The 27822-nt window shown below is 62.6% G+C and overlaps 2 protein-coding genes across 8 annotated transcripts in view; one reads left to right on the plus strand and one right to left on the minus strand.

Annotated features, from left to right (window-relative positions):
- Window positions 1-5417: 5417 nt before the first annotated feature.
- The window catches only part of PACS2 (phosphofurin acidic cluster sorting protein 2), a 55258-nt gene continuing 32853 nt past the window's right edge, over window positions 5418-27822 (plus strand). For 3 of the 7 annotated variants that reach the window (XM_023256144.2, XM_023256142.2, XM_023256146.2), the window contains exon 1: window positions 5421-5588. In XM_023256144.2, the coding sequence (XP_023111912.2) occupies window positions 5470-5588 (119 nt within the window). In that variant the 5' untranslated portion in view covers window positions 5421-5469. Of the gene's footprint in view, window positions 5589-27822 lie in introns of all 7 variants that reach the window. The other 4 variants (XM_023256143.2, XM_023256147.2, XM_023256141.2 and 1 more) reach the window with 3 other exon arrangements.
- LOC109501066 (serine/arginine repetitive matrix protein 1-like) lies at window positions 18770-23086 on the minus strand. The gene is made up of 2 exons (XM_019833734.3): window positions 21269-23086; window positions 18770-21144 (listed from the first exon to the last, which is right to left on the minus strand). Exon 1 carries the CDS (start codon window positions 22744-22746, stop codon window positions 21766-21768), a length of 981 nt encoding a protein of 326 aa, XP_019689293.3. The 5' UTR covers window positions 22747-23086; the 3' UTR covers window positions 18770-21144; window positions 21269-21765.

The following is a 27822-nucleotide window of genomic DNA, read 5'->3' on the forward strand; positions in this document are numbered from 1 at the left end:
CTACCTGGGTCTTCTTTTTATTTACTGATCTGCGAGAGCTCTTTACGTGATAAAAACAAACAACAACGGTCTTTTGATAGATCTTTTGCGGAAAATAGACAAAGTTATGGATCTCATCTTTTACGGTTTGGTGGTTTGCTTGTAAAAGGCCTCTTCACTCCAAGATCAGAAACTTTTTTTCCAGTGTTTTTCTAGAGCCGTTAGAGTTTCATGTTTCACGATTAGATTCTTGCTCCATCTGGAATTTATTTTGGTGTAAAAAGTGAGGTAAAGACTACATTTTCGTTGTTTTTTTTTTTTTAGGTTCAGCCCGTTGTCCCGATACCATACTTTGGTGAATGCGGCCCCTCCTCCCTCTTCTCCGGAGAAAGCAGCCTGTCCCGGCCATATGCTCACACTCAGCATTGCACACACATCGGAGAATTAATTCGACCCTTTCCACGTCAGCGTTCTGGTGTGGATCACCATTCAGGCGCAAGTCAGGAGCGCGCCAGCCTCTCTTACTTTCCTCGATAGAACTTTAACACGTTCGAAAGTTACAAAGTTCGTTCCCAGGTATTTTATTTTTCTTTTGCTGTTCTAAACAGGACGCGAGCTTCCCTGTCATTTCCCACGTGCTGGTGGTTTGCGTGCAGGGTGCCACGCCCCAGCTCGCCCCCTGCCACGTGAGCTCCTCCTCACTCACCCCACCGTTCGACAGACTCACGTAGAGCTTCCCCTCTGACCAAGTGGGGCCACGAACGAACGGGCTCCCTTGTCTCCGGGCTTCCCGGTGGATCAGCCTTCTTGGGCTTGGTCAGGGCCCGCCATGCTGCTCCTTCCTTCCCGGTTTCTAGGACTTTCCTTGCCCTGCCTGGGTTTCCCTTACACCTGCCCTCAGGCAGAGGGTGCCACCTGTGCGCTGGAGGGACTTTTCTGGATACACTATGTTGTTATCAACATTGCATTCTAAACATGCCCACTAAGACCGTCATCACGTGCCTACCGGGTACAGCCTGTCTCCCCCTCCTCACGCCCCAGCCCTCCCCTCCCCTCCCCCTGCAGTGAGCAGCACAGTGACCACTGTCCTCATCTTCTTCGTCCAGTCTATTCGCCAACCCTGTTGACTCTTCCTTCAAAACCCTGGCCATCTACAGCCATGTCCTTCCTCTCCCCGCCTCCCCTCTGTCCATGTGCCCCAGCGTCTCACCCATCCACTTTTGCCCCCAGAGTGCTTTAGAAGCTGGAAGCAGGTGGCCCCTCCCTGCAGTGCTTTCCTGATGCACACTTAGGATAAGACGGGAGGGCGCCTGGAGGCTCACTCGGTTGGGCCTCTGACTCTTGGTCTCAGCTCAGGCCGTGACCTCTCTCTGGGGGAATGTAAGCTCCTTGAGGGCAGGAAAACTGTCTTTTCTTTCCTGTGTTCTCAGGGTTTGACGCTGGCTTACTCATCGTTTTTTTTTATTAAAATTTTTTTCTCAATGTTTATTATTTATTTTTGAGAGAGAGAGAAAGAGACAGAACATGAGCGGGGGAGCGGTAGAGAGAGAGGGAGACACAGAGGTAGAAAGGCTCCAGGCTCCGAGCTGTCAGCACAGAGCCTGACACGGGGCTCGAACTCACAAACCACGAGGGCATGACCTGAGCCCGGGCCACCCAGGCACCCCCAGGTCATCATTTATTAAGTGAACCAACACCTGAACGTCTGACTCACCTCTGTGAGGCTCACCTGGGATGTGTAACTTCTACAGCGGTGAGCCAGCAGCCGTGGTTAATGGGGTACGAACACCAACAGCCGGCTGTGCCCTTCCGGTGAGCCCACGCACCCCACGCACCCCACGCAGCGCGGCTGCCAAGTGCCCACGTCCCTGTTCCGATCCTCACGGAGCGTCTCAGCCGTGCCGCGGGGCCAGCCTTCCTATCCATCTCGGTGCCCACGCACCTGCCCTGTGCCAGGAGGCTGCCTGGGTCCCTGGGGACCGCTGTTCCTCTCCCCGTAAGAGACCTGCCTTCCTGGCCGCTCCCGGCCACCTGCCCTGCCTTCTGTGCAAAGTTTCTGCCCCTACCTCGGCACTGGGGGCTGGGACACACCACCGGCCCACCCAGGGGAGTGGGTGTGGCACAGGCCATCCGCCCCCTGCCAGGAGCAGAGGCTAGACAACGGCTCGTTCCACCCGGCTTCCCCGATCCGGCTCCGCGAGGAAGAGAAGGCCTGCGCAGCTGCAGGCTGGGGCCGGCTGAGGCCATCCAGCTGAGCGGTGCCCTGGCCGCGCACCCGACAGGCTGAGCCGCCCCAGACGGTGCACAGGAGCGGGCCAGCCTCTCCAGGTGAGCACAGCGGCACTCAGGCCCCAGCGTGCCCGCTGTGGCCCATCGTGCCCGTGACGCTGTGGCTCTCCTGGTGTGGGGATGCATAAGTGGTTCCTGGGCCAAGGGGAGCGCAGCAGTCCCCACACCTGCGGGGAACCTCTCGCCAGTGGGGCCACACCTGCCTGATGCCCTCATCGTGTCCCCTGCCTGGACACGGGTGTCCATCTAAAGTCAGGCTGAACAGATGAATGAGGTCCCGAAGTGCCAGAGGTCCAGACTGCCCAACTAGAAGGGCCGGAGCCCCGATCTGCAGGCAGAGGGGCTCTCGGTGACGATGGGTGGGACCCCGTAAAAGGGGCTTTGAGCTGGACCTCCTAGCACGTGCAGTACGACCGGATTCCATCGCACGGGTTGGAAACCCAAGGCTTTAATTCATCTGAAGAAAGGTGGCAGGCTAGGGTGCCCGTCAGATCCTCAGTACAGGTCTTCACCGAGTCCTTCTCCGCTCCAGGGTCTGAACAACCCCTCCTCAGGGGTCCCTGCCCCGCCACACCCAGGCCCCAGCTGTCCAGAGGAGTTCCTCTTCAGCTAAGTTCCTGCCTTAAAGAAACAGCCACCAGAAAGCAGACGTGCTACAAGCATCTGGGGGTGTCAAGCATGTGGGGGTGTGCACCGCCACGCCCAGCTTCCCTGGAGGGGCACGGCCCCGCCTCCCAGGCACTCATCCTGGGACAATCCACAGGTGGATCATGAACGAAGACTCGTTTTCAAGTACAGGGAATGACAATGCAAGTGAGAGGTCCCGGCCAGAAAGGTACCCCCATCACCAAAGTGTTACCTGTCGATCGTGGACAGTTTGGAAAATACAAAAGGCCACAACCTCATTACCACTAACACTCGTGTCCATATCGTCCCTGCTCGAAAAAACAAAACCAGCACAGACAGCATCACAGGTGTGGTGCTTGGCATCTTGCGCCTCTGCCTCCCCGACTTGAAGAGGTATTTAAGAACTTCCGCCGTGGGGGCCCACTTGGGGTGGCTCTGGGCCAGGCAGCGGGCACACACACCTGGGCACCTCCTCTCAGCCTCAGTTTCCTCAGCGGTAAAGCAGGGATGCGGACAGGACCGCCATGTCCGTGAAGGGCTCACCGGGGTGGCTGGTGCACGGGAGGTTTACAGCTCTGCTAGAGGGGGCAGCCGGTGTCCGGCCCCCATGTGCACTGCCTACTTGTCCCGCATTTCCTCACATGCCCCCCCCCCCAATCCTTGCCTGGGCGAGACGCTGGCGCACCCAGACACGAAGTGTCAGGCGGCCCACCCAGCTGACTGCACCCAAACCGCACGCTGCCCCACAGCACCGCACGCGACATGCCGAGGTCGATGGCTGTCAGTCTCCTGCCACCAAAGGGCCTGTCCTCACGCGAGGCTGCTGTGTCCTCTCTGAACAGTCCTGTCCCCATCCTCCACCTCACAGGTAGGAGGCCCACGGCGGGCACTGTGCCTGGCGGGAGCGGTCCCTCTAAGACAATACCCCGCCAGCTGGCTGAGGACACACAGACCCTCATGGCTTCGGACTGCGCCACCCCGAAGGGGCAGGAGCGGGGAAACACAGATTCTCTTGTTCTCTCCCGAGTGTGGCCTGGCTTTAAGCAGTCCCAGCTGTTCGTAGCTCCACAGAGGGCGCTCCAGCGGGAGGCGGGGCTCGCACAGAGGGGGAGTGGCCTGGGGTCCTCCGCAGGAGACACGGCACCGAGATGGTGAACCCCAAGGGCCAGGAAAGAAAGAGGGTTTGCTTGGCCTGGCCTTGTTTCAATAAAACTCTTTGTAGACAACAAAACAGGCAGGAACGGAAGGAAAAACCACTGTAATACCGTAGACACTGGGGGAACAGAACTGATGCCAGAGAAGCTTTTCCTTCATCCCAGGGCGGCATCTGGCCACTGACCCGGACCACCGCCAAAGGGACGGGGTGGGGACTCCTCCTTGGGCCCTGGAATCTGGACGTCCTTTCCCAGGGCCTTTCCCCACCCTGCCTGCCCCGTGGGCCGAGTGGGTAGCCCTGGGCATGGTCCCCTACCGGCCTGGGTCCCCAAGTCCACTGTGAGCTCCAGGGCCAAGAGCCGCCCCTGCCCCCAATTGTTCTCCATTGTCTCGCCTAAGGAACGCAGAGGGGCACCGGGGGGGGGGGGTAACAGGGGGTTCTGGGCACAAAGAGCACACTGCGGAGGGGCCTGGGGGCATCAGCTAGCTCCACACAGCGGGACAGACGCGGCGCCCCCCAGCGCCCCTGCAGGCAGGGCCCCCGGCGGGCTAGGGCAGGGCGACCGGCGGCCCCGGTCCGAGCGGCCCACCCGGCCCACCGCGCCCCGAGCCTGCCAGGTGGGGGGACCACGGAGAGTTCGCGGGGGGCGCGAGGAGCCCGGGGCCCACTGCGCAGGGGACACGGGAAGTGCGCGGAGGGCCCCCAGTGGGAGCGTGGGGACACGGGGCACGCGGGGCGACAGCGAGTGCCCCTGGGGGGCGCCGCGGACACGCGAGTGCGCGGGACTGCGGTGCTGGGCGGGTGCTGGCGGCCGGGGACGCGGGAGCGCGTGTGGCGGGCGGACCGGCGGGGTGCGTGTGTGGAGGCGACGGCGGTGCGGGGTGCGGGGTGCGGGGTGCGGAGTGGGGGGTGGGGGGTGGGGGGTGGGGGGTGGGGGGTGGGGTCCCACCCGGAGGCTCCCTGGGGGTGGGGCGGGGTGGGGCAGGCGGGGCGGGGCCTGTGCGCAGGCGCGGGCGCGCGCTCCCGAGGGTCGCGGGCCGGGGGACGCCTCTCGAGTCGGCGGCAGGGAGCGCGAGCGTCCCCGCACTTCCGGCCAGCGCTCCGCGGGCCTCGATTGGGCTCGAGGCGGTGAGCGCGCGCCCGCTCAGCCAATCGGCGGCAGCGGCGGGGCGGGGGCGGGGCGCGCGGCGGGGGCGCGCGGCGCGGGGAGGGGCGGGGCGCGCGGCGCGGGGCGGGGCGGCCGCAGCCTGGTTGCCGCCCGCGGGCCCGTCCGCCGCCCGCCCGGCCGTCCCCGCCGCCGGCAGCCATGTGACCGCGCCGCCGCCCTCCGCGCGCCCGGCCCGCCCGCCCGCCCGCCCGCCGCGCGTCCGCGGCCCGGCCGCAGCCCAGGCCGCCGAGGGAGCGGCGGGGCCGGCGCCATGGCCGAGCGGGGCCGCTTGGGCCTGGCCGGCGCGCCCGCCGCGCTCAACACGCCCGTGCCCATGAACCTGTTCGCCACCTGGGAGGTGGACGGCTCCAGCCCCAGCTGCGTGCCCAGGTACGCCGCCGCCCGGCCGCTTTGTTCCCGCGCGCACCTGCCGGACACCCGGGACCTGTTCCCGGGACCGCCTGCCCGGGGCTGTCCATCCGGGCCCTGCGCACCGCGCCGTCCCCACCCGGGACCGTCCGCCTCGCACCGTCCACTCGGGACCTGCGCCCTGGGCCGTCCCCACCCGAGACTGTCCATCCGGGACTCCACCCGGGACCTCGTGCTCGGGGCCGTCCCCCGGGTCCTCGTGCCCGGGGTCTCCACCCGAACCGCCCGTCCACCCGGGGCCCCCCACCCCGGGCCTCGCGTTTGCGCGCTTCACTCCGGCATGCGCATTCAATGGGAGCAATCTCTGACGCGTGGAGGGCCTCTGAGGTCCTGGCACCGCCGGGAGGGAGTGGCGCGGGTGTCTCAGGTCCCGCGGTCTTCTGAGGCTCACCTGGTTTCGCTCCCAGGCGGCATCATTGCACCTGTCCACTGATGCGGTGCTGGTGCTGGAGTTGACTCAGGGCGCCTCCTCTCTCCACTGCTGTCAGATTTCCTTTTGCGTGCAGCCACACTGTCAAGTCCGAGTGTCCTGGGAGTGACCCGCAGGGCGCACAGTGTCCAGAGGACACCTGAAGTTGGGACCGTGATTTTACTCTCTCATCCAGTGCACAGCTATTTTTATTGGTGGTCTTAGGGGCCTGGTGCTGCCGGCTCAGTCCTGCTGGCCCTTTACCTGTGTGCCCCGTGTTTCCTAGTTTAGAAACACCTTCGTGTCCATGAGCAGGGCGCTTTGCACCAGGCTGTTAGTTTTGCCATGGCAAAGGACTGCACCCCCCGCCTCGGTGGGGAAGTGGCTGGACCCCAGTGGGAACAGCTAGACCAGGTCTACCCACAGGCCAGTGCTGTAGCGAGGTCACCTCCACTCAGACTGGCAGCCTCCCTGTTTTTCTTGTCAGCTTGGCACTCTCTCAGTTTTTTCCAGACTCAGTGGTCCCTGACGATGAAGTTCTCAGGCTGGAGGGAAGAGGCAGACTTGCACTAGGGTCGGGCCTGGAGGGCTGCACTCCCTAGGGAGACCTCGTGGTGAGGACCTCAGGATTGCCATCCAGACATGGGGAGTGGGTGGTGTGTCGCTGAAGGGGACACAGCTCATTCTAGAGGTGTCGCAGAGCGAGGTGTTGGGGATGCCAGTCTGTGGGGTGTGCTCCCTGGGGGTGCAGAGCTGGGAGCTCAGGGCACTGGCTGTGCCAAGTGGAAAGGACAGGCCCTCCGTATACCTGCCAGATCTGCGTGGGGCCTCCTGGAAGACGCGGTGACCCTGTGAGACCTGAGGGTCGGTGTTAGCCGGGGTTGGGGGCCAATGACTTCAGACCCACCTGCTTACCTCTCCTTCTGGGAGGTCTCTGAGCCTCGCGGCCAAGCTGAGGAGCATCTCCTCACCCTTTCCCATCCTGGCATTTGCCCTAGGGTCGAGTCCCACAGCCAGGGGTCAATATGGGCAGCTCTGCCCCCCCGATGTGTCTGTCCCTCGGCACCGTCACCACCGCCACCAGCCCTTAGATCTCTCCTGCTGGCTGCCTTCCGTCAGTGCCCCCTTGCTACACCAGGTGCCCCCCGACAGAGTGCAGAGCGTGGCCTCTGTTTGCTGCACCTCTCCAGCTGCTTCCTGGGGCTCCCCAAAAGACCGCTGAAGTGTAACTGGAGGGTGGTGGGGGGAGGTTGCAGGAGAGGCCAGGAGGGTAGGAGCTGGATTTAGGGTCCTTGCAACACCTTGTGGAGATGGTCTGGGAAGCCCGCTCTGGTGAGCGTCAGGGGACGGGGGTGGGGCGTGCAGCCTGGGCCGAAGGGGAGGGGTGATGGCGGGTGGTGTTCTTTGGGGTGAGCACGACAGCCATCAGGAGAGGCAGGCAGAGTTCATGGGTTGAACATAGGGAACATGGGTTATAGCACACGCCCCCCACCTGTCCTGGTGAGTGTGGCCCCTCCCTGAGAGGCGGTGCCCGTCCCCTGCCCATACCTTCTGCGCAGGACTGTTTTTCGTACCTAAAGGGGTCATACTGTCTCTGTTCGTTTGCGTGTCTTGCTTTCACCCAGTCTTTAAGTTCCTGAGTGACAGCGTACCCGTGGCTGTCCCTGCAAGATGACAACATGGGTCTCTGCTCTTCAGGGGACCTTTCACCTGTTTCCAGCTTTTCAGCAATGTCGGACGTGCTGCTGTCGGCGTCGAGTCCCCGTCCTGTGCACGTGTGTGTCCGGGGGGCGGCCAGGCCGGCCGCAAGCACGTGCCCGTAGTAGGGTTTGGGGGTGTGTGCGCGGTGTTACTACCAGGAGGCTTCCCGCAGTGGCTGTGCCAACTCCAGCCCCCAGCGGCGGGGAGGAGAGTCCCCAGCGCTCCACATTCTTGCCAACACTTTGCCTGACTTTTAATTTTTGCCAGTCTGGTGGGTGTGAAACGGTCTCGTGGTTTTAATTCGAATTTCTCTGATTACTGACGCCGTTTGCGCTTCCTCGTCCGCAAAATTGCAGGCCACTTCTTCTGCCAGTTTTTCTTTCTCCTCCTTATTTTTATTTTGTCCCCCCTTGAGCCTGGGCAGTTTCTCGAGGGGACGGCAATCCTTCCCCAGCCACAAGCGTTAGGGCCGTCTTCTTCCAATGATGCGTGTTCCTTGGCGGTCTGCGAGGTGTGTACCTTTGCCTTTCTGGCTCCCGTCTCTCGCCCTTCCCTTCTTGGTCGTGGCGGAAGCTCCCTGCTCTCCCCGGGGCCTGTGCAAGGCGTGAGGCTGGAACTCCCGGGAGCCCTGAGTCGGTGGCTTTCCCCGAGGAGACCGTCACAGGTGCACTCTTCCCTGGTGGCCGTCAGCAGTGGTGTGGCGCCCTTCCCTGTCGCCTCCTGTCTGCGCCATGGCCGGGGTTCTGCGGGTGGCCCCTCCCCTACCCCTGGGCCCCAGCAGATTCTGGGTCACTTTATACCCTTGTGCGCCCCATTTACTTTTTCTTTCCTGTTCAGGTTATCGATTAGTTTTTAAATTTTGGGGGGCTGGTCATCCTTTCCCCTGCTTATTGTTCACTCCGATCTTTACCTCCGTGAACCCCTTGTTCGCATCCTTGGCCCATTTCGGGGACCGAATTGCAGTTTGGTTCACACGGTGGAGGGAGGAGGTTGTCCAGCTGGCAGGGGACGTCTGGTGGCTGTGTGCCCGTCGGCCACACCCCAGCAAGACGGGAGCGGCCGCTCGCACCTGCAGGCTAGTTCCGTTGTTCTGGGGCCTCCCTGCGGCGGGATCAGGCAGCAGGTGGCTCTTGGGCTCACACACGCCGAGTCCGTGTCCACGGCTCCCTCCTCTGGGTGTGCACGGTATCCCGCGGTGGGAGGAAACCGCGCCTTGTTTCTACCTGTCCTGTCGGCAGGCGTGTGGGTTGTTTCCAGGGTGAGGCTCTTGGGTTCACAGCTGCCATGGCCATTTGGGGCAGGGCTGTCACTTGTCCTTGGTGACAACTGGCCACGGTGGGGGGGGGGGGTGGCGTGTGCCAGTTTTCTGAAGTGGTGGCACTGTCTGCTGGTGCCACTAGCCGCGTCCTGTGTTCCGTCCTGTGTTCCGTCGTCTTGTGACTTCTAGCCATTCCGACAGCTGGGTGATGGCTTCTCCTGAGGGTCTTTTCTGGGATTATTGTGCCTGGATGTTGAATATAACCAAACAGGTTTTTTTTTTTTTTAAATTAAGAGCATCATCTGATTCTCCTTGACTTGCTGTTGTGGTACATTACGTTACGTAAATGGATTTTCTAGTATTAAACTAACCTTCTGTTCTTGGAAAAATTCCAGCCTGGTCGTGCAGTGTCACCCTTCTCGTTCATTGGCGGGTTTAGACGATGAAGATTTTGTTTAGGATCTGTGTGTGTGCGTGTGTGGTCTGCAGTCTCACCAGATTCTGATGCCAAGACACTTTGTAGAACACGCTTCAGAGTGTGTCTCCTTTTGCTGCTTTGTGGTGTCCTGTATGCAAGACTGGGGCTGCTTCATCGCGGAATGTTTGTGGGAAGCCACCCAGAAAGGACCCTCAGCATGGGATTGCTCTATAGGCACTGCCCAGATTCAGTGGCTTCCATAGCTGTAGGACACTTTCCCCCCTTTGAGTTGGCATTTTAAAATATGTTTTCCTGAGAATGTGTCCATTTTGTCCAGATGTTTGAGTTTATTGGCATATAGTCGCTCACAATATTCTCTTATTTTTATTTTCTAATGCCCGCAGGGTCTGTAGTGCTGTCCCCTCAGTTCGTCACACTGGCTGTCTGTGCAGGTGGACAAGAACGCTTGTCTCCGTCTCACCGAGGGCTCAGCAGTGGATGAAATGAATACTGGTTCTTTGTTTTCTGCCGTTTATGATTCTCAGGCTTACGTTGCTGTTCGTGTTGTAGTTTCTTCTGATAAATGTGTGGCTCCTCATTTTCCTCCTCGTTTCCTTTCACATAAGCATCTGTACTTTGGAAATCAGCTGTGCCTCACAGAGTCGTTCCACTTAAAATATTCTTCGTATTCTCCACTGTTCTCTCCGTAACCTGTCGGAATCGCAAGTTTCCAAGTTTCTTGATATGCAAACATACGGGTTTGTTTCCTAGTTTTCCATGATGCAGTTCGTCTCTCTTCTTCTGACGGTTCTTTTCTAACCTGATTATGTTGTGGTCAGAGAGAGTGGTCAGCATGACACCAGATCCATAATATTTTTTGTGACTTGCCTTATGGCTCAGTTTGAGGTCAGTTTTCATACATGCTCTGTTTGCACCGAAAAGGAATGCGTTTCTGGCAGGAATGCGTTGATGGCGTTTGATGTCTGTCCGCGCCCTTCAGGCTTGGTTCACTGCCGTCTTCAGATCTCTTCCCCTTTTTGTCTACCGGAGAAGTGTGTTAAAACCTTCTGATGGTGGATTGATCTGTTTCTCTTGGACTTGTGTCATTTTGAGACTAAGCTCTTAGGTACCTACGTGTTTGGATCATGATACCTTCCAGGGGTTTTGAACTTTGAGCACATATGACTGTCTGAACGTGGACTTTGGTGACAGGAAAGCTCTCTGAGCTTCTGGAAAGCACTCTGTGTTACTTCTTTTTCCACCTTTTTTCTTTAGACTTTCGTGTGTCCTTTCATGTGAGATGTATCTTTGGTTATTCGGCATGGATGTAGTTTCTGTTCACTCTGAGAATCTTTATTTTTTAACTGGAATAATTTAGGTCTTTTGCCTAAATTATTGACGTTTCGGTTCGCATCTACCTGTTTACGTTTTGTGCTCATCAGTTTTCTACTTTCTGTGTTTGTTTTTCTCTTTGGTCTTACCTTATTTTGAACGGGCTTTTTTCTCATTCTATTTCTCCATCATGTATTAGTTTGAGACTTACCACCGTTTCTGTGTCTCAGTGCTTACTGTGTACGTTGCAGTTTGCACACTGGCTGTATTTTCAAGTTAATTTACCTTTATTCTGTTCCTGGCAGACGCAAGGACGGACCTTACAACCTGTCACTCTGACCCAACCCTTTCGTGCTTACACGCTCCTGTTTGGTGTACGTCACTGTGCTCGTGAGCCCGGGAGGGGTTGTTCACTCCGCTCTTCTGTTAGCACTCGATTAACTGCAAAACTCACCACTTCCTTTCCTTTATTTCAGAACCCGGAATAGTTTTTCTCCTCTTTATGTCTGAGAAGGCATCTTCAGGATTTTCTTTAGCGAGGTAGTGTTGATAACTAACTACTTTTCTGTGTATCTGGAACGTTTGTCCTTTTTTCTGGAGGGTGTCCTGTGGGTGTGGACGTGCAGGTGGCATCTCCCCTCTGCACGTGGAGGGCGTATCTTCCTGACTTTGTGCTCAGTTTTGCTGTTGAGAAGTCGGCTGTCGGTCAGGTGAGACTCATTTGAAGGTCTGTCCTCCGCGATCGCCTCTCTGTCGCCTCCAGGTGTGGCTTTCTTCTGATACTGCCTGGTCATGGTTGGGGTTCTCCAACTTCGTGGGTCGGTGGTTTTGACCAGTTCTGGGAAGTGCCAGCCGCCCTCTCTTCAGCACCGTCCCTGCTGGCCTCTGGAGCCCCGTCCGGATGCGACCATCCCGCCGGGTGGTCACAGAGACCACCGCCGCGTAGGTTTTGCGTGTCCCCGTGACGGTGGCTGGTTCTCAGCTCTTCCTTCTACCTCTGCCCGCGTCCCACGGGGCAGCCGGTGGGCACTGTGCCGTCTTCCAACCAGGGCTCGGTGTGGACGTGGTGCGCCTGCTTGGAGAGCTCCCGGAGCTGAACGGGGGTGCTCTGCTCACGAGTGTGGGTTTTGTTTCGAGTGTGCGGGTGTGTGCTGGGGGAGCGGCGCAGGCCGGGCGCCGTGGACTTGGCTGGCGGCTGGGGCGGGGTGGATGTGTGCGCGGGTGGAGGGGGGGCCGCGGTGCTTGCCGCGAATGAAGGATGAAGGATGAAGTCGGCTCGGAGGGGAGACCGAGGAGGCTGGCCCTCTGTGGCCCGTGGGCTGGCATCTGTGGGGGGCACTTGGGCATCCAGTGCCTCTCGCTGCAGCCCACCCATGAGTGTGCACCTGGGCCGTGTGGTCTGCTTCCTGTGCAGAATTGGCCTTTGTGTGGCAGGAAGCAGCTGCCTTAAGGGAGCTCACAGCTGCTTTGCTGGGGGGTCGGGGGGGGGCAGGGTGGTCTCATGTGATGCTTGGGTGGGGACCCCTCGGCTGGGCTCCAGAAGCGGCTCTCTGCGCTCCTGCCCCACATGCTGGCCGTCCCGCCTGGGAGGGCCGGGTGAGGGCGGCTGTCCCTGGGGTAGGGAGACTGCTCCAGAGAGTGGCTGTTCAATTGGGAAAAATGATGTGTTTTTTTGACCCTGTGATGGGTCAGATCGCAAGGGTCCGTCGGGAGCCCAGGCAGCATGCGGCCCGGCCAGAGTGACCCATCACGGAGACGGGTGCTGCTATGCAGGCAGGGTGGGCAGACCGTGTGTGCCCAGAGCCCACGGGTTGAGCGTGCCCTCCCCGCGGGCACAGCCCAGTGTCATCCAGCATCGTGGCCGGCCCCAGGCTGCCATGCTCTGGGAACTGGCACATCCGTGCATCCCTGCTGGCGGTGCCGGGCAGCGTTTGGACTCGGTGCAGGGCGCGGCCAGCGCGCGGAACTGCCGGACCGCACCTGCGCCTCATCGGCTCCCGAGATTGCTAGGCGGCCTTGCAGTGGAAAGTCAGCCTTGGAGATGGTGTGGGCGTGTATTTAGAGGCCCGGCTCCCGTCTGCCCTCGAGGTGCCTCGGTCCAGGGGGACTGTACCCGAGCCGCACCGTCTGGACTTCCGTCTGGTGGAAGCGCTCTGTTTGTCCGTGTCTCCGGCCCCGTCTCCCTCTGGGGGAAGGGCAGCTGTGCACCTGACAGGCAGGGAGGCACGTGTACAAAGCCCAGCTGCTGCTCGCCTGGCGGTTGGCGCCCCATGGAGTCAAGGCCGCGGCTCCGGGTCTCCTGCTGCTCTGGCCAGGGTGGGTCCCCTGTGGCGGCGGGGGCACCAGGGACTGGCGCACCTGCCCCCTGGCCAGGCACAGGTAGCACCCAGCCGTGGTGCCGAGAGCCTGTGGGCGCTGTTGTCCCGATGGTGGGAGACGAGGGCCGGGGGCCGGGACAGGCGGTGGGCACACGCGGGGCTCTGCTGCCCCATCGGCAGGTGGGCTGGGAGGGGCTCGGGAGGAACCGGCCCAGCCTCTCCTCCCAGCTGGCTTGTGCTCCTGGCAGCAAGGGAGGTGCCTCGAGGGTCTCACGGCCGGCTGTCAGCTGGCTCCGTGTCTGCTTTCCACGTGGCAACACCACCGTTCCAGCATGCACCCCCCCCCCCCCACCGCACACACATCATGGGGTCTGGGGTGAACAGTGCAGTGTCTGTCCACAGTGTCACCCTCTGCCCTCTCTGTGGGTGGAGTCCTGCTGGCAGGGGGTTCAGCCCCTGTCTCTGCCCCCACCCCCGCCCCCACAGGCCCTCGTCCCTCCTCCACCACTGGGCAGGCCCTCGTCCCCTCCCTCCCCCCCGCCCCCCCCACCGGGCAGGCCCTCAGAGGCACCCCCTCTGCTCAGACGTGGTCGTACCCTTCACCGAAGTGCCGGCCCGGCTCTGCCCTGTGTGGGCTGCACGGTCTCTATCCTCGTGTGGCAACCACCTCCTTCCTGTCCCTGGTTGCTCAGCTCAATTCGTAGGGCACAAGGCAGGCCCTCAGGTGACCTCCGGGGTGACCTCTGTGAGTCAGAGCCTCGAACTGTGGACAGCTGGGGCGCCTGCCTCTTTCCCTGAGTTTTTTCTCCAGATAGTTTGTATTTCTTCTGATGTATTTGCTAGGATCCGTCATGTAATTTGAGTCTCGTGTTGCCGCGTGACTGTGGCAGATCTCGCACCCGTGACCGTACCTCCCGATTGTGTCCTGGAAGGTTGGGACCTCCCTGGTTTCGAGTGAGCGTCTGTGGCACGGCGTGCCCTCCCGGGTGGCAGGGGCTGCACGTGGAGCACGGCTCTGCAGGTGCCCCGGCCTCGCACTTCTGCCCTCAGCTGGGCGGTGCCTCCGTGCTCACACACTCATCCCTGCCCACCCGGGAGGGGACGTTGTGGGTCTCCAGGGCCCCCAGAAGTGCCTCAGGCAGGTGACCTGCCGAGGGCCGGCTCTGGTGACCTCGCCTGCGGCCGGCTCGCTGTCCTCTGGGGTCCCCGGGGGTCCTAGGCCATCGCAGAGGGTCCTTTAGGAGCGTGCAGGCTCTGGCTGGATCCTAGCTTAGGCTTCAGCCGGCCGTAGCGTAACTGGAGGTTAGTAGGGACAGATCGGCACACCCTCTTCTCTGGCTGGTTCTGCCAGGAAATGTGCGAGCGTGGGGACTGTGTTTACAAACATAGCACTTGTCCGATGGAGCATCCGGGGGCAGGACGATGAACTCATTTGTGGGTGTGGGGCCCCAGAGAGAGGGGTGAGGATGGGGGGCTGAGCAGGTGGCCGGGAGGGCGGACAGGGCCTGGTCAGGGCGAGCCCTTGGGAGGAAGGGAAGACGACGGGGCTTCCTGGGACAGAAGGGGCGTCGCGGGGGGTGACGGGCTGTTTGCACACAAGGGGCACCGGGTCCTGGCTCCCTACCAGGCTGCGCTGTGACGGTGGAGGCTGCCTTCCTGGTCTGAGTTCAGCATTGTGAGCACTGCAGCTGAGGGAGGGGCCCTGCTGGGGGGCCCCGGTGAGGAGGCAGGAGGCTGAGGCCTTGGGGTCTGGGCGGGGCGTCTGCCACCTTCGCCTCTGACTTGCCCGCGTGTGCCGGGAGGCATGGGCCAGACCCATCCGTGGGTTCTGGAAAGCCACCTGGCAGGTCATGGAAGGTTCCGGTTGTGTGTTTATTCGTGGTCTGGGTCTGGAGCAGAACTGTCGACAGCTGAGCCCCCTGAGGATCGCTGGTGGCATCGATCTCGGCAGATAAAAGCCGCGTGCAGCGGCAGGCCAGGCATGAGGGCCGCGGTGAGGGTTCTCCGGGAGAAGCCGGTGTGGACGCCGAGCCCTCTGCCCAGCGGTGAGGCCCTGCCTCTGCCTTCTTCTGAACCAGCAGAGTCGACCACAGCTGCGTTCCTCTTTCCTGCTTTGCCTCTTGGAGAATCACTTCCTCAAGAATAGGTGGTGACCACCCTGCCCGGGGCAGGCTGCTCCCATGGGCAGGAGGACATTCCATTCTGTGCCACCACGGCGGAGGCCCACCAGGGAGGGGACAGCTGCGTCACCAGCCGCCGCCGTGGGGGACGCAGGAAACTGCTGGCCTGGCCTCACGGTCACTTGAAAGCTGGGGTGTCCGCACGTGCCGTCCCTGAAATAGGAGCCCCGGGCGGGGTCTTCAGGCGGAGGAGGCCGGCCCGGTGGGTGAGAAAATACCACCCCGGGGACCTTCGTGGTCGCGCCCCAGCGCCTGTCTGCTCACAGGGAGCTCGCTGGGCAGTGATCTTCGTGTTGGGAACAAACAGAAAACGTGTCTGATTGGATTGGTTTAGGAGAGAGCTCCTGGTGAATTTGCTCCTTGGGGGTTTTCTGGTTCCCTCAAGAGGAGGGGAGGATGAGGTCCCTTCTCCCAAGAGCGCGGCCTGCGGCCCAAAGAGAAAGGCAGGCCAGCTCCTCGACCCAGAGTCCCACAGCAGGGGACTCGGCGGTGACCTTCAGGCCCCTCCCCCGGCTGACAGAGCCCTGAGCCGTGGTGCCGTAGGGCACGGTGAAGCCAGGGCGGGGGTCCTCGTCCTCACTGGCCGTGCGCTGTAGTGTAGAGGCCCTGGGCCCCCACGCGGCCCTGTCCCAACCCCCTGCTCCCTCCCGCCCGCTACTGACGCCCAGCTTGGCATTCTGGGCGTCATTTGAGATTTGCTCCCCAGCAGCTGTTGCCTTTCCTGCCTGGATGAGAAGCCCCTGGAACCAGGCCCAGCCTGCTGTCCCCTCCCTGTGGCCCCCCGCCCTCCAGCACCGTCCTGGGCACCGGGCTGGCTGATGCTTGTGGAGAGGACACGGGGTGGGAGTGTGGTGGCCTTCAGGAGCTCCAGGAGTTTCCGGGGCTGGGGTCCTCAGTGTCCTCTGGGCGGGGCGGGGGTGGGGGGGCGTTGCTGTGGTGTAAGCAGCCAGAGGGCCGCTTGAAACGGGAATGGCGGGGGATGTGGTGGGGCCCAGCGCTGTCCCCAGACCCGAGGCTCCCGGTGCCCAGCGGGTCCACAGCACACAGCAGGCTGCTTCGTCTGCAGAGCCGACAGGCGCGCCCGTGGCGCCCGTCTCCAGCCTGCCGGGCAGCGGACATCTGCAGCTGGAACTCGGGGCGGGTGCAGAGGAGGGGCGAGCGCCCACCGGCACCTGCATCCGCCTCACGCTGGCTCCACGTGGCACCCCACCTTGCCCTTTCCCTTTCGGGGTCTCGCAGCCCCTCCAGAGAGGAAGGGCCGTGAGGCAGGGCCCCCCTGAGCCAGCGCACCTGATCCCATGTGATGGCACCTTGGCTTTTTCATCCCGGCCACCCAGTGGGCTGTGGGCACGATCCTGGCTTGGCGCGGGGAGCTGGGGGCCCTGAGCGGTCACCGCTGTGCCCGCAGAGGGCGGTGGGAAGTGGCCGAGCCTGCAGGCCAGTCCGCCTGACCGTTGGCCTGACCTCGGTGTGACCCTGCCCCTCAGGTGACGGGGGCCCCGGCAAATCTGAGGCGGTCCCTCAGGGTGTGGCTGAGAAGAGGGGCCCAGCACGCACTGTCTGGAAGGGCGAGAACCTCCCTGGGTGCCAGAGACCAAGGAGGCTGCTACTGGGAAATGTGTGAGCACAGACCCTTGTTGGGACTATCCAGGAGTGTCTCTGGCTGGGGCTGAGCCTGCTGGGGTGCGGCCAGGAGACAGTGGGAGGGGTGGGCACCGTCTGGGAGAGGAGGGGGGTGGTGGCGGCTGGGGGGGGGCTTGGAGTCATTGGGAGGAAGGGGGTGAGGGGTGTGGCTTCTCCTGGATCGATCACCTGATTCTCAGACGTGGCAGAGCAGGGGGTGGTGAGACGGGGGCCCAGAGTGGGACGCAGACCCGGGAGCGCCAGAGCCCGCATGGCCTTGCCGTGGACCTGGGTGGGTAGTCCGTGGCCATGGCCAGCGTCTCAGGTGCACAGCTGCTGACCAAGTGGGTGTTCGCGGGTGGAACCAGTGGGGAGGAGGGGCTGCTGGGCTGGGGGCTGGCACGGGGTGAGGAAGGGGGTCCTGGTGCTGGCAGAGGCAGCGCGTGGTCTGTGTGTTGCTGGCAGCCTGGTGGCTCCTGGGCGGGGGGGGGGGGGGGGGGGGGCGCACAGCCCAGGTGGGCTGGATGTGCGAGAAGCCCAAGACAGGTTTGTGAGAGGGGTGGACGGGGCTTCCCGGAGACTTTGTCTCGTGTCCTTTTCCGGCCGGAGCCACGCGGCCTGCTCGTAGGCCTCTGGCGACGCGTCCCCCCCAGGGACCCTGGCCCACTTCCCAGGTCACCGCCGGGGCTGCGCCGCCTGCCGTCCTGCGCAGGTGGTCTGGCGTGGCTGGAGCTGGCCTCGGCTCGGCTTCCTGGTGACAGGCCCCTTGTCCTTTCTGTCCTCTGCTCGAATCCCACTCTGTCTTCAGCACCGCCTGGCCAGCTGTGTCCGCGGCAGCCCCCGCCCCGCCCGGGAGGGCCGCTCCCACGCACACACCCCCTTCTGACTCCCAGGTCTGTACTTCTGCAGCACGTGTCACACTTGCACTCTTGTTACGCTTTCTTCTCTTTGCTTTTTTGGTCATTTTTCTCCTAGGAAACCGATCAAGATTCATTTGCCTTCCTTTATTGGTGTCTCCAGGAAAGTTTTCTGTCCATTTGTCTGTTACTGGCTTGTACCGCCTTTGAGGGGAAAGCCGCCCCCTCCCCGCCACCCTGGCCCCAGCCAGACAGCCACAGGGGACGGCCTCGCCTCTGCCCCGCCCTCCCGGGGCCCTCGGACGCTTCTGTCTTCTGGCCTCTGCAGCGATTTTGAGAAGATGGGGAGAAGCCTGCTCGAGGTTCCTCGTGGGGAAGGAGTTCTCTCTGGTTGCTTGGAAGGGCTTCCTGTGGTTTTGGTGCGCACGGCGCGAATCCGCGGTCAGCGTCACCGCTGTCCCTCTCCTTGTCCCGGATCGGGCCAGCCTGTACATTACCGCCCTGCCACCCGGCCCCTGACGCAGCCGTCGCAGATGCAGCAGTCCTGGGGCACCTGGGCTTCCTTGGTGGAGGCTTCCCTAGGGACGCCTCACGGCACAAATGGAGCAGTGCCTGTGGGGGTCCTAGTCCGGCAGCCTGGGGTCCATCCCGCCCGGGCCTCACCACCCAGGTCCCACCTCCTACCGCCATGATGCCAGAGGTGGGGGGCCGTTTCAGCACAAATTTGGGGGGAAACAAAATTTAGTGTGTGGCACGCACTGCCCCCCCGGGGTTTTGGGGGGACGCCCGCAGCCGTGCACTCTCCTGCTCCCCGACACAGGCCTCCTGCAGGCGGCCTCGCGGCTCCTTATCTGCCTCGACCTGGGGCCCAGCAGAGCCCGGTGTGGGGGGTGCGGTGCCGGGGCTCTGTGCTGTGTGCTGGCAGGGGCTCCAGGTGGGAGCGCCCACTCGGCCTGGGGCTCTGCTGGGCCACCCCTGGTGTAAGGCGTCAGAGGTGCCGGGGCCACAGAAGCTCCTTTGCCTCATGACTCCCACCCACCCGCCGCCCCTCGGGGTCCCACGCCACCCTTCACCTCTGGGAGGTCGGGCTGCCCCGGGCGCACTGTTGTCATTAGACGAGCTGGAAGCACTCCATGCCCAGCAGGGCTGGTTCTGCCGCTCCACTGAGCCTGCCCGTGGGGGGGACAGCCTGTGGCACAGTGCCCCGCCGTCAGCGTGGGTCCCGCTCCTCTTGGCCTTCGTGGACACCCATCGCTCAGGGCGGTACTGTCCAACATGGGGCACTTGCCGTCCCCAGAGAGAAGGTTCCAGCTGCTTTCTGGGTTAGCCTGGGGACGTGCCTGGGGCAAGCCTGGCTGGGGGGTGTGAGCCCCTGGGGGAGCCTGAGGAGCTGGAAAGTGAGGCCGCCCCCTTCCAGGCTCGCCACCGAGTGTGCTCACACCCCTCCCTGCCCTTGTCAGGGAGGGGCAGGAAGCGGGTGGATTTTGGCCAGAGAAAGGCTGGCGCTTGACCCTGTCTGGACAGACCCTAGGGCCGGCAGCTGGCCGAGCATCACCTGCCTGGAGCAGGGCCACCCAGGACCATCATTGTGTCCCTGAAGTCCAGCCTGCAGGCCACTCTGGAGGGACACAGGGTTCAACCGAGGTGCCCTGGGGGCTCCCCAGCCTGCCGTCCCCACCCCATTGCCGGATGGCGTCCTTCTCTTCCCAGGCGCTGGCCGGGGCCGCCTCTGCTAAAGTAAAGGCCTCAGCAGGCGGGAGGGAGAGCGCTGGGGAGGGCCTCGCCTGCCGGAGACCATGTGGGGTTCCCCTCGTGCCTGAGGCTGCTGGGCTGGAGGATGAGGGGCCGAGGGTGACCTCTGGGGCATTTGGGTCACCCAGGTGGAGGACACTGGCCCAGGAGACCTCCCCGTGGCTGGTCCCAGAGCAGGCATTGGCCAACAGCCAATGCCCTCGTGTAACATGGTTGTATTGCTGGCTGGCTGGAGTTTTGGGGTCCCAGGCCCCCTTGAAGCTCTCCCTGACAGACACGCAGTGCTCTCTGCGAGTGCCCGGCTCCTCCCTGCAGGTGGCCACGCTGGCCTCTGACAGCAACACCTCGCTTGGGGACCGGCTCCTTCGCCCCTTCCTCCTGCGCCCTGGCCCCACCGTGGGCAGGCTGGCTGGGCTGGGGCCCGAAAGTGGGCTCACGGTGACCCAGCCGCTCCTCCTCCGTCCCCCTTGCAGGGCTTCCCAGCTTCAGTGACAAAGGCCACTCTGGCCCCACATGCCAGCCAGCAGAGACGCTGAGACGGCACCTCTGACCTTGCCTCTGGATTAGCAGGAAGCAGCCGTGTCCAGATAAGGCTCGGACAGCAGAGAAAGCTGAGCCGGGCCAGTGAGAGCGAGCGGCCACCCTGGGCTGCCAGGGGCAGGTGACCTATGCTCAGGACGTGGGTGGAACAGGAGCCCTTAGCGCTTTGCGGAGCTTGCTCTTGTAAACTGGCCACGGCTCGCCGTGGCTGGCACGTTTCTACAGGAAGCACGTTGGGCCAAACGCTAGGCTCCAGGCCTCCACGTGCCCCAGCCTTGCCCCGAGACTAGGCCGTGGTCCGGCTGCGTAGACCTGCGGCACGTTTGGAGCCCGCGTGGGGCAGGCTGGCCTTCCGCGCCCGCCCCGGCCCCGCTCCTGGGCTGGCTGCTCCCCGAGAGCTGGGCAGAGCGTGGGCGCCCCCGGCCAGCTGCCAGCACAGAGCCCCCGCTCCCACCAGGGCAGACGCGCGACCGCACAGGCGGGTCAGCTCCTGAAGACAAAGGGCCCCTTGGTTTTCCCTCCTGCCAAACGCAGAGTCGGCGCGTTTGGGACCCCGGAGGTGCGCCCCACGCGTGGCCGCGGTTTCATCCGTTCCCCCGGTGCCTGGAGGAAACCAGTGGAGGTCGCCTCCGCTCAGAGGGCCGGCCCGGCGCTGCTTGTTTTGCAGAAACCCATAAAGTGATCTCGTCCCTGCAGGCGCCGGGTGCCATCCAGAGGGCTGGGCCTGGCGGGGTCCCTGCTCGGCCACCCTGGAGCAGCGTGCAGGCCCTCAGAAGGTTGAGCAGAGTTACCACGTGGCCCAGCAAACCGATCTTTCCCGAGAGGGGCAGGGACTCCGGCCGAAGCCCGCCCAGCAGTCCGTCACGGGCGTCAGCCGCCACCTGGGGCAGGGTGGTGGTCCCCCCGACGGTGCTTGGAGGGCAGCGCTGTCTCACGCTTGGTCACAAGCCAGCGCCACTCACCTCACTCACCTCGTGCCTGGCATCTCATGTCCCCCGTCATCCCGGGCCGCAGGACACCACGGTCACGCGGCCTCCCTTGTGGCGTATCGCTAGGATTGTCCTGTTACGGCCGGCCACAGTCGTTGACCCCTTCCTGTGCCTGGTTTGTAAGTTCACCCTTATCCCGGCTGTGTGTGGAGAGGAGAAGCATGTGCGTCTGGGGGCCAGGACTGCCCGAGGATTCAGGGGGTCTCAGAGCGCGCCCCCCTCGGATAAGGGGGGACTCCTCCGAATGTTCACGGCACTACTCACAGTTGCCAGAAGGCGTGGACGACCCGCGCATCCATAGGTGGATGGTGCACAAACAAGACGTGCAGAGAGGGTTATCCTGCCCACGGAGGAATGTGGATGTAGCACGGACGAGTCTGGAAAAGGCTCTCGGTGGAGAACCAGGCACTGCGGCCGCCTGTTGTGTGGTTCCCTTTCTGTGAACCGTCCCAGCAGGGGGACCCTCAGGGGAGAGCAGACTGCTGGCCGCCAGGGGCTGGGGGAGGCCATGGGGGTGACGGCCGAGGGGCAGGGCTTTCTCTGCAGGCTGACGAGAATGTTCTGGAATTGGAGGCGGCGGCTGCTCAACGCTCTGCATGTACTAAGTGCCACCGACTCAAACACTTTAAAACGGTGATTCTGAGAGTGATTCTAAGACATGGGGCTCGGGTGGTCGTAGATCCGAGACCAGCAGCAGGTGAGCCCGTGTGACGCGTGGCCTGCCTGGACCCCGGCTGCCAGCGGGGGTGGGGGAGCCAGGCTCACGGCTCAGGAGCGGTGGCGGGCGGTGGGCTGCGGCGTGTGGCAGACGGGCGGGCGTGTGGACGTCTCGGGGGACAGCCCGCCACTCCTGGGGGCCACTCACTGGGGGCTGAGGGTCTTCTGCCCTGACTCATTTCACAAATCCGAGGTGCACACGGGAGGTGTCCCTCGCGGTGGGGGGTGAGAAGTACGAACTGCCGTGCCCTCGGGGCTCCGGGCAGCAAGGGGTGAGCAGAGCCCCGGAAGGTTCTGGAGCCTGAGGTCATTGGGGTCGTGGGTCTGCACTTCTGTGGGTCGCCTCTTCGTGGCCATCGCCCCCGTTCTGTGGATTGTTTGTCTCTTTGTTGTGCTTCTGTGAGAGGCTTTGTTCCCGGGACTTTGGCCCTTTGTGTGCTAGCAGCTGTCTTCCCGCATCTGTGGTCCATCTCTGACCTCTCTGTGCTGGCGTCCGCATTTCCCATCTCAGGAAGAGTTGGGGTCTTGCGCCTTCCTCCACGCGGCTTGGTGTCCCTGGCTCTCGTCTTCCTGGGCGAGGACCTGCCTGTGTGCGCGGGGTGCTGTTCTGGTTCCTGGGGCCAGTCCGGACGGTGGGAAGCGAACGTTTCCCAGCCCCGAGGGCCCTCGGTGAGGGGAGAAGAGGCAGTGACACGGCGGCAGGGCCCTGGTCGCCGCCCGGGGCGGGGGGTGGGGTGGTGGGGATCACGAGGCGGCTGAGCGCAGGCCGGCTCGGATCCTGGGCCGGCAGTGCAGGAAGTCTCGGTCGACGCTGCCCGTCGGGCCTGCCCAGAGGCCGGACGGGGGCAGGCACCAGGCTCTGGCAGCGAGGCATCTCCATACCAGCGGGCACCAGCAGGACCGCACGGGGCCACGGGGCAGATGCAGAGGAGGACAGAACGGAGGGCATCCAGGAGATGGAGAGAGGCAGGGGCAGGAGGCCTGGGCTTCACCCCTGGGTGGTCTGGAGGACACAGGCCACACATTGGAGAGAGGCTGCATTTTGGGAACTTTCCATCTTAGCGGGAAGGGTACAGAAGACCAGAGTGGGCACAGGTGCTGGTGTGCCCCCTCCTGAGGCCCGGCAGAGCCAAGGAGGGCTGGAGCCTCAGGAGGAGCCCTGGGAGGAGGACCAGGGCCACCAGGTCAACCAGTAGTGGGAGGGTGGAGCCGAGGCACAGACGCCCAGGGCAGAGGCTGGAGCCTGGTGGCCTCCTGGTCCCTGCTCTAGATTCTAGCAGCCACCGGCCTCCAGGCCCAGCAGAGCAAGGGAGAGTGGGTGGGCGGGGGGCAGAACTCAACAGTGGCACACGCCTTCATCTGTGAAATGGGGATGGGAGGGTCTGGTGAAAGAACATTCCAGAACATTCCGCCGTGGCTGCCGGAACTCCATGGCAGACGCAGAAGGCTCAGCACGAGGGGCCAGACGAAGCTGAGAAGAACTGGAGACTGGAGCTGAAACAGGTGGAAACAGACAAAAAAGAAACTGGAGGCCCCTTGGAGGAGCCCCGGTACCCCAGGAGTAGGCACAGCCTGTGGAGAAGACAGGGGTCTTGGTGCTCCTCCCGGCAGGATCCGTCATCTGGGCCCCTCCCCCGGCCATGCAGGCGCCGAGCTGCGGGCAGGGCCCAGGTGGGGACGCGGCCCCTGACATGTTGGCCCCTCCGCTCTGAGGGGTCAGTGTGTTCTCCACGCACTGTCTGCCCAGAGTCTGCAGCCAGTGAGTGAGCGGGTGAGCGAGCGAGCGAGTGAGTGTGGCACATGGGTGTCCCCACTCTCTGGACGGGCCTGGGGGTCACGTGGCGTTGTGGAGCCCTGTTTGTGGGAGAACCCTGCTGGCGAAAGTTTTTGACCAAACGTTAAAAACCAGAACCCCGTGCCCTGTTGGGGGAACGTGATTGGTGTAGCCTGGGGGTCACGGGGGGGTGCTGAGCACAGAGCCCCGAGCAGCCGCCGCTCCCGGCTGGGTGTCCCGAAGGAACTGGAAACAGCATGATGATGCACAGTAGCTGGGCCACGGAAGCGGCCCGTGTCCATCATGGGGTGAGTGAATAAACAAGCCTTAGAGACGGAGGAGATTCTGGCCCTGCTCACACATGGGTGAGCTGCGAGGACACTGCACTGAGGGACAAGCCAGTCCTAGATGACACAGATTCCACTCCTACGAGGTGCCTAGAGGAGTCAGGTCCGTACGGACACAGAGCAGGACAGAGGGGGGTGGTGGTGAGCGTTGAACGGGAACAGAGTTTCAGGTTGGGGACGATGGAAAGTTCTAGAGACAGACGGTGGTGATGGATGTGTGACAGTGAGAACGAGCTTAATGCCTCCCAACTGCACAATTAAAAATGGTAAATTTTATGTTACGTATGTTTTACTTCAATAAAGGGAACTGGACGTTGCCAAACTGTCCCCCAAAATAATGCTGTAGCGATTAATGCTCACAGAGGGAGGGGTCGGGACTTGAAACCGTGGTGTCGACCAGCTCTGACCCTCAGTGTCCGGCTGGACTCAGCTGGAGACCCAGAGGGGAGCCCACGAGACACGTGACAGGTCTGCCTGCAGACTGAGGTGTGGTCTCCAAAGCCCCAGGCCAACCAGACCCCCCACAGGTGGGGACTGACCTTCCTCTGTCCCTTGACCTCCTGGAGCCCGAGGGACCCCCGTGGTGCCCCACTCAGACCCCACCTTTGGAGAACTGTCCCCACGCAGCTCCTTGTGAGTAATTTGGTTAGTGGCACACATACCTCCTAGGCCACTGCATCTGCACGGGCTCCCGTCCCTGGTTTGTGTCACACGTGAGGATGTGTGTGTGTGTGGGGGGGGTCCCTCTTCCCTGTGCTGCTCCCAGCTCTGTGTCCCCCCCTTGGGGCTTTTCCTCCAGCTTGGAATTGAGGTGCTGGGGGGCGGGGATGCAGGTGCTGGCCCAGCAATGGGGAGCAGTGGGGCCAGCGTGTGGGTCCCAAAGGTCAGGACTGGGGGAGGGGCGGGTGGGCGTCCTCCCAGCCACCACAAGACGCTCTCCGGTGGAGGTGGAAAGGCCTTGCAGGCCTCGCGTGTATAAAATTTCTGCAAAATCAGGTTTCTGTGAAGTTTCTGTAATTTCACTTATTCTGCAACTCACTGAAACCAGGGGGCCTCGGGATCTTGTCCCCCACCTCGTGTCACCGCCCTGAGGGAACGGTGTTGGCCCCTGTCACCTGCCCTCCCCAGGGCACCTTACCTGACCCCAGGGCATAGCGCCTGACCCTGCCCCCCCCCCCGCCATGCGTGTTCTGGCCTGTGGGGCCATGTTGAGAGGCCCAGGGGGAGGCCCCTGCACCCCACTCTCACTTTCACAGGGTGCTCTGCTCCCCGCCCTGGCCTCCCTGCCAGCCTTCTGTCCCGGGGTCCCATGGCTCAGTTCACACTCACCCGGATCCCGCACTTGACTTGGTCCCCGCCCTCCAGGTCCTGTGCCCTTGCCAGTACAGGTCACCTCGAGTGGTCGTGTCCCACCCCCCCGCCCCGAGTCCCCTCTCCTGTGCAACCATCTCGCTTCCACCCTCGCCCCCAACTGCTGTCCCCTCTCACCTGCCGGTACCTTCCTCTTCCAGACGCCGGCCCTCACGACCCAGGTGTCCATCCTCCGCCCGGCGCCCAGGCCGGCCCTTCTGTTTGTGGCCTGGGCGTGGGGGGGCTCCCTGCAGCAGCCAGGAGGCCTGCCCTCGTTCCAGGGGCTCCGTCCTGTTGACCCCCTGGCCCCCCACGAAGACCACTGACCATAGAACACCCGGAAGCCGTAGCGCCCGGCGCTGGTGCAGAGACAGAGGCCCGGGGGCAGGGGGCCTGGCGCCTGCTCCAGCCCGATTACAGCCCGGCCCAGGCGTCCAGTTGTCCTGGGTCAGGGGAGCCTCTGCCGACTGCCTTGGCTGGCTGCCCTGTGGGTGGGCTCTTCCCTCATGGCGGGAACCAGAGACCCTGAGGAGCGAAGTGTGTGTTCAGGGCCTCGTACGCAGAGACACGGACTCCCCCTTGCCAGGAGCACGGGCGTCTCACGTTAACCGCCCCCTGCACACACACACCTAGGATGACCTTACCCGGGGCCAGGCCGGCTGCCTTGGAGAGAGAGGAGGAAACCGTTGTTGGGCGCACACCCACGCTTGAACAAACGCAAGGAGGTCCCCGGGAGGTCCACTTGCATGAGGGAGGCCCCAGGGCCGGGCTGGAGCCGGGGAGGGGGCCGGGGATGGCTGGTGGGCCCCAGCGGCACCTCCGTGGTGGGGTCGCAGGAAACGGGGGCCGCCCTCCCCAACCCCTCGCGGAGGTGGTGCGCGTGGGATGGTGGGGTCCAGAACCCCGTGTTGCTGCCCCCACGCCAGCGTCGCTCCCGAGCACTGACACCCCCACTCGGAGTGCAGATGTCGGGGACCTAGTGAGCGTCCCGTCACGGGCATGTGGAGAACAGCGTGAGTCTAAGACAGACAGAAAAATGGAGGTTGCAAAGAGCCAGCATCATGAGATAGAAACAATGGTGGCTTCACGAAGCCGGAGGCCCACTGCGGGGAAAGGCCGAGAACGTGGCCAGCCTTTGGCAAAAGGGGGGAAGAGTCGGAGAATGCACATACAGACGTGGTGGGGAGGAGCTGGCAGGGAAACGTCAGGGGTGCGGCAGACAACGCCGATTAATACGAAACCTGAGAGGGCAGTTGGTGAGACTATGACTGAGAAACTGACTTCGTGAAAGAGAAAACGTGAATTAACTACAGTTTAGTCAAGTTGCGTTAAAACCTCCTGTTCCCTAAACAGCATCGGATGGTTTTATTGGTGAATTTCACCAACTCTTTAGGAAGTAAGTCCTGTCTCCTACAAAGTGCTGCAGAGACTGGAAAGGCGTCCACTTTATAAGGGCAGTAGGACCCTGAAAACAGGAGTTCTGTAATGTTGATTGGTCCAAGATTAGCGTCCAGGGTCCGTGTCGAAATGCCTGCAGTAACAGCTGGAGTCACAAGAACAAGGGGTGTCTGTCTAGGAATCAAGTGGACGCGGGCTTTGAAGGCACGTGGCACTTGCCCCAGGACAGGAAACACCTGGGTGAGGGGTGCACAGACTCCACTGTCCAGACAGAAGTCAGCACACGAGGACCCAGGCAGGGAAAGACCCCTGCGAGCTAAGCCTACAGTTTACGTGGAACAGACCGGTGGCTTCAGGCAAGAGTGAAGGGTGTCCGTGTTGGCGGCATACCTTCCTTCCTCAGCAGACGGGTGTTTGTGTAAATAGGCTGTACTAATTAATACTGTGAATTTGGCGCAAGTACAGACGGATGAGCGCAGAATCACCCTTGGGACCACGGCAGGCTTCGGAGAGGGCCCGGGCGTCCGTAAGGACAGAACGAGCCCTTGAACTAGGGGACCGCCGTCTCTGCACACACAGCACGGCCCGGGGCGCCCGAATGCCCTGGGCGTCAAAGCAGGAGGAGCGGTTGGGAGGAGGGGGCCGGGCTCAGGCTCAAAGAACAGAGCGCGAGAGTGCGCCCCGAGGCCTGAACCACAAGACACGTTTATTAGGTAAGCACGCGGGAAACACCTTCGCGTGACCGCCTACGGCCAGGAGATGGTATCTGCTGTGAATGCCTCCAGAGTAGATGAGTCCTGGGCGGTAAGAAGACGCCACACGAGAGGGATGGGCGGAGGGCACGGACGGGCTGCAGGCCGTGCTCGTGGCCATGGGCACCTCCCGGCAGCAAGCGCAAGGGGGAAAACACAGACCCAGATGGAAAGACTGCTGCTTCGGGGTGTTGGTGAGCGTCCCGAGCCGCACTGCCTCCCCCTCGAATCACACGTCGAATCCCTAACTCCAGAAGCACCTCGGGGGCGAGTGTGGTCGGAGCCTTGCAGAGGTGGTAAGTTGAGACGGTGAGACCGTTCGTCAGGACATTTGGGAAACACGAGGCCGTTAGGCGGGTCCTAGCGCAGCACAGCCACGGACACGTGTGCAAAGGGAGGGGGTGTGAGGGCCACCGCCCGCGAGCCAAGGACAGAGGCCTGGGACGGACCCTTGTCCCAGGTGCGGTCCTGCCGGCGTCC

The sequence above is a fragment of the Felis catus genome, chromosome B3, assembly GCF_018350175.1.
Source record: "Felis catus isolate Fca126 chromosome B3, F.catus_Fca126_mat1.0, whole genome shotgun sequence".
Taxonomy (NCBI): domain Eukaryota; kingdom Metazoa; phylum Chordata; class Mammalia; order Carnivora; family Felidae; genus Felis; species Felis catus.

Coding starts and splice junctions, on each gene's coding strand:
- LOC109501066 (XM_019833734.3), bottom strand. CDS start 22,746: ATGTGTGGCCTGTGTCCTCCAGACCACCCAGGGGTGAAGCCCAGGCCT.